General features: G+C 29.0%; 2 protein-coding genes across 3 annotated transcripts; one reads left to right on the forward strand and one right to left on the reverse strand.

Annotated features, from left to right (window-relative positions):
- Window positions 1–84: 84 nt before the first annotated feature.
- Window positions 85–4032, reverse strand: LOC126836458 (protein catecholamines up-like). The gene is made up of 4 exons (XM_050569905.1): window positions 3225–4032; window positions 2939–3147; window positions 2792–2867; window positions 85–858 (listed from the first exon to the last, which is right to left on the reverse strand). The coding sequence occupies exons 1-4, from the start codon at window positions 3802–3804 to the stop codon at window positions 683–685; spliced, it is 1041 nt and encodes a 346-aa protein (XP_050425862.1). The 5' UTR covers window positions 3805–4032; the 3' UTR covers window positions 85–682.
- Window positions 4033–7192: 3160 nt separating this feature from the next.
- On the forward strand, window positions 7193–8808 carry LOC126836610 (uncharacterized). Of its 2 annotated transcripts, XM_050570170.1 has the most exons (3): window positions 7196–7214; window positions 7288–7384; window positions 7475–8808. In XM_050570170.1, the coding sequence occupies exon 3, from the start codon at window positions 7517–7519 to the stop codon at window positions 8723–8725; it is 1209 nt and encodes a 402-aa protein (XP_050426127.1). In that variant the 5' UTR covers window positions 7196–7214; window positions 7288–7384; window positions 7475–7516; the 3' UTR covers window positions 8726–8808. The 2 variants fall into 2 exon arrangements, with proteins under 2 accessions (XP_050426126.1, XP_050426127.1); XM_050570169.1 differs by having other exon boundaries at window positions 7193–7384.
- Window positions 8809–9841: the final 1033 nt, after the last annotated feature.

Here is a 9841-nt window from a genome sequence, read left to right on the forward strand (position 1 = left end):
TCAAATAATAATAAAAAAACATAATCTTTTTAAAATAGGCATTTTAATAAATTATATAATATAATATCCTAAGTAACAAAATTATATTAAATTAAATCTCCATGGGAAAAAATTAACTAATACAAATTATAATGCTACTATTTAAAAACACACATAATTTTTATGTAATAAAGGCACAAGACATGTATCATACATCCAAAATTAATAGCTACCATAAAAAAAATTAAGACAAACGCAGCTTTTATTATGTGTATGACAAGGATATAGCAAAATTACATGTGTTAATTAATATTGAATGCAATAATACATTGGATGGAAATCGTAGTCAAATTTGTGTAAATTTATAGCATGATTACACAAATACTAAATCATAATTATTAAAAATATCTTACTTTTCAGAAAATTATATTAAACATAACTAAAATAGCGGTTTTCTCAAAATAAAATGATTTTGATATCTATTTTATTCAATAACAAAGAAATGTGATGATCAAAATTAAGAAAATAAATTAAAAAGCAAAGAATACTTTATTAAATTTTCATGTAGATATCAATTCAGTCATCATTTTAGTAATAAACTTACTAATAATCTATGATGTTGGTATATTTATAATGTATTTCTTTATATTTTATTAATTTATGCAAAACGTAATTTTAAAGAAATGCTTGGTGAATAACATATTTATTCATATTTAGCAACAAGCACCATAATGTACACCCCAACAAGAAGAGAAATTATTTCTTTAATGGACTGTTTAAAGTTGGTGTCTTCTAAAAGACTTGGTATAACATTAACAGTAGCTATGTAAATGAAACCTCCAGCTGTAAACGGTAACACCCATGAATTTGCTGCTTCACCTGAAAAAATAAATAAAGTGAATTAGCACTATTAGTACATTTTGTATAGGTAATATATGTAAGTGAAAAAAGTACTAAAAGAAGCTGAAACCAGTATTTAATATTGTTAGTTTTATTAAAAAAGATTTTTAATTAGTATTGCACTGTACATATTATCTTTTTTTATCTACAATGGAGATATTGTTGCGCATCCCCAAAAGAGACACCCGATATGTGACCTAGCATTTCTGTAAAATCTTTCATCTTTGTCAAAAACATGAAAAACGCATTCAAGGGTGCGTATAGTCGCCTTGATTAAAAATCTAGTGACAAGAGTCCCTGGTTTTGATCTTCTGCGGATGCTAAGGTTAACTTTAAATAGGGCAAGAACTAAACAAGGTAAATGCAAAAGTTTACACTACAAGTGGGAAATGGCACAATCTCCTCTTTGTTCTTGTAGAGCTGATCAAACAACCAAACATATTATTAACATGTGTCCAAGCACTAAATTTGAAGGCAGAATAGAGAAATTACATGAAACTGGGACGGAGGAAGTTAAGTGGATAATGGACCTAGAGACACCACTATAATGAATGTTATATAATATAATCTTAAGCTTATACATCTTTCTGTTATTCTGTTCATGTCACCGTTTATACTATTGTTATTATATTTTGTCATGTTAATATGTTTATTGTGTTATTTATATATTATTACTACTTCCTACCCAGATGTCATATGTAAAATAAATTTATAACATAAAAAATTAGCCTATGTTATGAAAAATTAAAGTTGGAATTAATCTTTTAATTTGTTTTATAAATTAAAAGATCTATGATTACAAATTTGGCTAATTTAGTTTTTTTTTAATTTTTTAAAAGTTTAGAAGTTTAAATACTAGTAATAAATTATTAACCGTTAAGATATACACAGATAAATGGTACCTATAAGCACGTAGGGAAATTAATACTTCATACCTACTGAAAATACCACTTTTTAATTTAATTTTTAACATGGAACATGCTTAAGCCTTGGCCGCCCAGCCCAAAAATTACACTAAACTACAGTACTAAAGTAGCGTGCCTACTTTAAACGTATAATAACATATAAGATGCCATTTAATGTTACGCATGAGGTGCATTGCATTCGAAGGATTGACTGAAATGTTAAACATTGATAAGTATTGCCAGTAAATCAATTAAGACCAGATATTGTAAAACTACTAAAAAACGTTTTAAATGTTTTGGACAATTTTATTTTTTTTATGATGTATAAGTAACTTCAAAGTGCTATATTTAAGAGCCTATAACTTTTTAGGCCTTAAATATAGCACTTTATAGTAAAATACCAAACTTTGAAGTTACTTATTTATCATAAACTTTTTTTTGTTGATATTTTGACCTTGAGTCAGAATAAAAATGTATAAAATTTTAATTTGTTTTTAAATTTTTAGCTGAATAAAAAAATAGTTTAAGGATATTATGAAAAAAAAAACACTTAAATTAAAATTGTTCAGTGGAAATACCATTTCGATACCATACTTAGTTATTAAGTAACGTGGTTGTGAACTTAAGGGGTTTTTACAATAAATTTATTAAATATAGCATCGCCCAAGTCCTAAAAAAGTTTTTTCTTGACTTTTTGATTTTATTGAACTATTGGCATAGGATATATAAGTTTGAGGTATTTAGAAAATCTTTTTACACACACATCAGGAGATATAGCACGGAATGACCCTATTCAGGAGCTAGCAGGCTAAAGCATGTTCCATGTTTTATAATTTTGGCTGTTAGGTTTTAAATAGATTGTAACTTTTTATTTTTACAGAAAAACATGGGTAAAAATCTAATATTTGTTAATTATAGTCTCATTCTAAATCATCTTACATATTTTTATTAAAACAAGATCATTTTTATTTTAATGTTAAATGTAATCGATAGGTTTTAAAACTTACTTTGTTTTCCAAACATTAATGATACTACTGTTCCACAAATGGCTCCTATTGCAGTTATTAACTGACATTTCATCGCCTAATTTTTGACATCAAGATATTTATATTCTAGATAAATATAAATTTTATGACTGAAATTGATTTACATACATTTTTTCTAGTACTGCCTTCTTGTATTAAAATTGCATAATCTCCGATTTCATGCGGTATTTCATGAAGTAGTACAGTTATAGTTGTTACAAGTCCAACATTTTGACCAGCCAAGTATGCCGCTCCAATGGCAAGCCCATCGGTAAAGTTATGAGTAAAATCAGCAATAACATTTAACCATCCAGCAACTGATAGACTTTGTTGTGGTACTGAAAACAATTTTAATAAAACAAAAATTATTTTAAACAAAAAAAAATAAATTTATCAAAATTTAACGACCACACACATGCATGCCTTGCTCGTCTAGGCACTGCTTCATCTTCATCATCACTTAACTTTTCTTTACGTTGAGAATGTGAATGGCTATGGCCACCTTTAAGCACTCGTACCATTTTTTCAACAAAAAGAAATGCTAATATGCCAGCTAAAATCCACATTCCTACTCTAGTTTCGTTACTATGATCATGGCTATCTCCATGACAAGTTTCATCATGATGATGATGATGATCATGATCGTGATGGTCATGTGTGGATAGTGAATGAGGTATCAAATGAAGGAAAGCATCGCCCAGGAGACCTCCAGATGCAAAACTAAGTAAAATTTTCAAGAACGACTGATGTTCATCTCTATGGTCAATCGGTATGAAGTAAAGGACAAAAAAAGGTAACACGCTGATGGCCACAGTAGAAGACAAGGCTTTTACCCACATCCATGGTAGGGAAGACTGTTCATTAAGTGACTTGGCATGATGACCATGATGGTCGTGATCGTGGCCGTGGCTTTTGCACAGTTCCGGTAGGCCCAAAAATATGAACACAAACAGGAGCAGGCATGCAATGAATTTAATGCATTTCTTTGAAAGCATTTCCACCTCAAAGAAAACGGAACGGTTAAATAATAAAAAAATCTATAAATCGAACAAGTAAAATCAACACAGTAAAATCGCTGTGACTAAAACTGCACTATTGGCGCATATATGCTGCTATATAGTAACCGATTAAAAAATGAACACGAATAGTAATAAAATTCTGTTAAACATTTTCAAGTCCTAGATAGTAGATAATAACTGACGATGGCAACGGCGGCGGATACGTTATCAGTTGAAGTTCTTGCAGAACCACAGATCTATGTGTAGAACTGATTGCGTACAACCATTGAGTGATAAGTCCTAATCAAGAACACGTCACAATTTCCGGTACGAATAATGATAAGAATTAAACCCGCCTTTCTATAGAGCAATTTAAATAAATTTGTAATAAGACAACATTTAAATAAGCTAAAAATACATTAAAATATTAGTAAGATATACATTATTTTATACATTTTAATAAACTGGAATATGTATATCATAGATAAATGTTATATAAACCTATAGATGTTCGCACGATGTTGCACATAACTAATATTATATAATATAGAGATTATATTTTTTCAAAATTGATTATTTACTAACGCGTTTATTTTTAAATTTCACTGTAGGTACAGAGAAATTTGTTAAAAAAATTCCAATGGTTCTTTAAATTTTTAAATACTCGTTTTGAGAAATGTTCAAAATGAATACCTATACAATTTTAAATTATACCCAAACATTTTGTTAGTTATTATTCATTTAAATAAGTAATTTGCTGTAGACTTGTTTATCGTTTTTATAGCTGAGTAATCTTAGAATTAAAATACAATATATTTGTTTAGCAAAATTATCACAACTCAACTCGAGTATTTACATTAGGTGGATACCAACTGTCCACTTAAAACTTTAGAGGACGATGTATCATCACACTTAGATAGTCTGGATACCGTTGTATGATAGTTTTAATAATTATTAATTAAAATAAGTAATATGAAATAGTAATGGAATACAACTGTTAACTGTAGTCTGTAGACGTTTTTCAGTCAAGGACCTAACTCAAAAACTGAGTGGCAAGGGAATAACTATAACAGAAAACAATTTTATACCTAGATCATTTTTTTATTAGTACAATAATTGTACTAATTATTGTGCATTAAAAACAGGGGCGCGCTGGGATAAAATATTAGCCCGGACAATCTTACAATAATTATTAGGCCTACCAACTACTAAGCACAGGCCACAGAATAACAGTTATTCTGTGTACTAAGTACTACCTTTGATTATTAATAGTATAGATAGCCCACCGAGACAAATTTAAGTTCTGGACGTCAACACGGGATTAGCGCTAGTAGTATCAATTTTATTGAAAACGATACTACTAGCGCCCAACCCGTGTCGACGTCCAGAACTGAAATTTGTCTCGGTGGGCTATCTATAATATTTATAATCAATGGTACTACCACAGATTATATGAAAACAGATTGTTCACTCTCGATGTAAACAAAAAATGAGCTGATAAGCACTCCACCGAAACCAGTGTGACCATGTCAGCCGGAACGAAATTATCGAACTTGTATTTACCACAAATTATATGATTATTTCATATAATCTCATATAATTTCATATAATCACAAATTATATGATTATTTCATATAATCTGTGTATTTATCATATTAAATGTTAAAAAAATAATAAATGTTATATCGGTAATAATATTGATCCCGTCGATAACACTCTATCATTATCTCAAAGACATTTCATTACTAACACTGATATATATATCAGTGTTGGAAAGAATGCATTTATTGGATTTCATTCCTTTTTAGAGGAATGCAATCATGAATGTATTACATTTAGTTTTAAGGAATGAGGAATGGGAATTAATTAACTTTATGTCGGAATGTGAATGAATTCTAAAAAAAGAAACACTTCATGGCAATTTAGTAATTTTTAATTGACTGTAATTCACTAATTTGTATTTAATTTATGATATATTTTATACATTTTTTCATAGCAAATGAACAGATTGATGAACAATAAATAATCAATTAATAACATTTTATAAACAGTTTTAAAGGAATTAATTTTCTGAAAAAACGAATGTCTTATATCAGATGAATCACCTGTAGTTTATACAAGGTGATCTTTTGGTTGACATTATTATTCTGACCAAAAAAAATTAAAATTATTAAAACATATTTTTATTTTTAAATTTGTTTTCATTCATAATACTAAAATAGCATCTAAGTCTTTTATACAGTTTGCATTTTCAGAATAATGGAAATGGTTCTGGCAAAACATTTTTTTTAAACGACCAAAAATGGACTGGTGTCGGATTTATATTACTCCCATATCCCACCCCCTAGGATGGTTACAAGTTTTTTTTGTTTTTAAGCCATAATTTTGGGACCTTTAAGTTGAAAATTTGTCAGATGTTAGAACTCATATGTATCCGTAACATGTTAAACGGAAAACAATTCGGCACTTCAGTTTTTTATACTATTTTACTAACAATTATACTATTTTATTTATGTGAACTTTGTGATTTATTAATTTTTACTAATTATGTCATGTTCATTATTTTTTATTTATTTTAACCTATTAGCAGGCGCGTATGCGCATTTTGTACGCCAAATATACTTTTAAAGGCACGACTTTTATCTGAGTAGCCTATAGAATTAGAGTAAATAAAAAATTGGTTATATTAAAACACGTATAACTAGGTATATAAATATGCAATACTTTTAGTTGTTTAATACTTTTTTATAATAATTTGTATTATTTTATTTATAATTATTTTTTGTTTATTATTTTTGAATTGATATTATTTTTACAATAACAATGTAATTAAATACTGCGTGTCAATACTATTCATAGTTGATTAATGCTCTGTCAGTTGTCATGCCCTATGGTGGACAGCTTACTATTTCTCTATGTTAGAAATAATTAAAATTGTATATTAATAAGTATGGATATGTTATGTTTATTGTTTATAATGCATTATATTTTTACTTATTGGGAATTTTAAAATGTCTTATTATTAAATGTATTATTATGTATTAATTGTAATTTATTATTGAAATTAAAATTATTGCCCTTGGATAAGTTATACTATATAGTGCGTAAGATAATATAAAACAACTGTAATTGTAAGAATAATATTATTAAATTATTATTATTATCATTATGGTTATTAATATTTATAAAATGTTTGGTAAATACAAGAGAAACATTCTGTTTAGCTCAATTATTTAACAAATGCGAAAGCCCGCGAACACGTTTAAAAACAAATTCCCTTCAGACGGTCACACTGATTTTGGTGGGCCAATCATAGAACCTTATTTGCAATCCTATTGTTAAAGGCCCAAGTGAACAATCTGTTTTCATATAATCTGTGGCCATGGTATGTTCAGTGTTATCTAATGGTAAATTATCTTTAAAACTTCTCAACTAAACAGTAAACAATAATATTTATATTATATAATTATAATTTAATAGATTATCGATCATCTTTTGATCGTTTAAATTTAGCGTATTTGTATACTTTCGAAGTCGTTATTGTGCAAATTGCCCGTTCTACGCCATTACAGAATAGGTACAGTATAATTTATACTTTACCGCAGTAACATTAAGAATGAAAATAAAAATAGACAAGTAATACATTTTTGTATTTGGCTTTAATTAGTTGATTTACATTCGGACTTCGGTATAACTTTTGGATTCAACAATGAATTTCAATACGAACAGTCTTCCAGTTTGGACTGACATTGTCGATTCATCTAATTATGAAACAATCAAAAATGAAAAAAATATTATAGAAAGTAAAGTAAGCATTAATTTTCCACCTGAATTGATGGAAAAAATTGCTACCTATCTCGACGGCAGAAGTTTAATTGCGTTTAAATTGGTTTCTAAGTCATGTAATGTTGTAGCAAGTAATGCAGTTTTATACAACAAAATGTGGAAAAAGTTTTGTTTAAATGATATTCCATCAAAATACTTTCAAGAAATGTTAAAGAAACGTTTTACAGACATAAATTTATTCGGCGAGTCTGATTATGAGAATTTATTTAAAGGTTGGCTGCTGTGGCAGAAACCTAAATTTAAAGTATCACTTATTTTTGAAGAGACTTTCTTGATTAACGGCATATGTAGCCTTCTTGCTTATCAAGATGAACTGATAGTAGTGACGGACTATTCTTATTGTCCATATATTTTAAAAAGAAATAATCTAACAAATAAAGTTGAACTTATAAAGAAACAACAAAGTCAGTTGCACAGATCTATCTATTTACTAGCGCTAAACCCTCGACTACAGTGTGCTGAAGCAAATAATGACGCCAAATATAATTGGCTTAATAGAAAAGGACCAAATGTTTGTCCTTTACAATCTCAGGGAAGTACTAGTCATACAGGAATCCCAATAGCAAGATTTGGCGGTCAACTCCTCAGTGTAGATGTCAATCCATATGAAGAAAAATGTTGCTGGATTCGTCAAAGCTGGTATGGTTATTATTCACATTCTCCACTAAAAAAACTACATGAACATTATTGTGATCGCTTGAGTTCAACTGTGTTTTCATCAGTCATACATCAGCTCGTAATAGGGCGTATGACTAACAATTACATTTCAGTTCATGATATGAATCGAGATGAGTGTATGGTAGTTCCCTTATGGTTGAATATAAAGTATATGGAAGCCACTGCTATATTTATTTATACCAATATGTTGTTTGTAGGTACACGTAACAGTTATTTGGTAGTATATCGTTTGAATAATTGGAATGATTTGTTGAAACCGAAGGAGAGTAACATTTTATTAGATGTACATTTAAGTATGGGACCAATTTTAGCAATAGAAATTCTAGACTATAAAAACCATAAAACAATTGTTGTTGCAGCTCGATCTCGCATAGTGTGGCTAAATGTTTTATAAGCCAATTAATTATTTAATAATTTTTTTTATTTGTTTGACAGAATTTAGTTTTGTTTTTTCAAACATAATATATTTTGTGATGTAATGCTAAATATTATTTATGTTAAAATGATTGTATTTTTTTTTATGAATTATAAGTTTGTGAATATTACCAGTCTTATTATTTATAAGCAGTTTGCGTTCATATAATTTTAATTCATTTTAATATGAAGTAGATAATACCCCATACCTCCTTTAACGGTGCCCTAAGGAACATTAATAAAATACCATTAAACAAAAAAGAATAATATAAAAATTATCTAAGTATAACTTCAATCTTCATTTAAAAAATTCCACGGTACCATTGATGAAATGTAAATATAAATACAATTGTACAGGGTGATTAAACAAGAATAAGTCGGTTTCAAATATCTGCATTTTCTAAACGGTACAATCTACAGAGCTGCTCTACCTCTTAAAATGGCCGCTGTAACCTCAAGTTAGATTAGGTTACCGCTAGGATAATTTTTGGTGAACAAAATCCACACACAACACTTAAGAGACTCACCAAAAGTTAACATGTTTTGCGCGATGTCTCATGAGAAAGTGTATGGACCATTTTTTTTTTAATAAAGCTACTGTTACAGGCAACTCGTACCTTTAAATGTTGAAAGATTGGCCATTTAATTTTTTTTGTGGGGATACGTCAAGAGAAAAGTCTTTGTGTCGCCATTGCTTGTGAACAAAAAAGATTTGAAGGCACGCATAACTTTGGCTGTGCAGACAGTAACTACTGACATGCTCTACAGAGTGTGGAAGGAATTTGCATAGCGACTTGACATTGTTCGGGTTACTCAAGGAGGAAACATTGAACATTTATGATTTATTTTAAAAAAAAACTTGAGGTTATAGCGGTCATTTTAAGAGGTCGCGCAGCTCTGTAGCTTGTACTGTTTAAAAAATACTGATATTTGAAACCGACTTGTTCTTTTGTAATCACCCGGTATTTAATCAATGACGGTACTTTTCTAGACAGCGTATTTAAAGTTTAAACGGTAACGTTTCGCAACGAGACCAACAATATGACGCTTGACGGACACGAACGGGAAACGTTTTGCGGCCGAGTAGTCACTGATA

This window comes from Adelges cooleyi, unplaced genomic scaffold (assembly GCF_023614345.1).
Source record: "Adelges cooleyi isolate 19-005CV unplaced genomic scaffold, UGA_ACOO_1.1 ACOO_flye_CR_arks_rails_tigmint_CR_PRNA_247, whole genome shotgun sequence".
NCBI classification, from domain to species: Eukaryota; Metazoa; Arthropoda; class Insecta; order Hemiptera; family Adelgidae; genus Adelges; species Adelges cooleyi.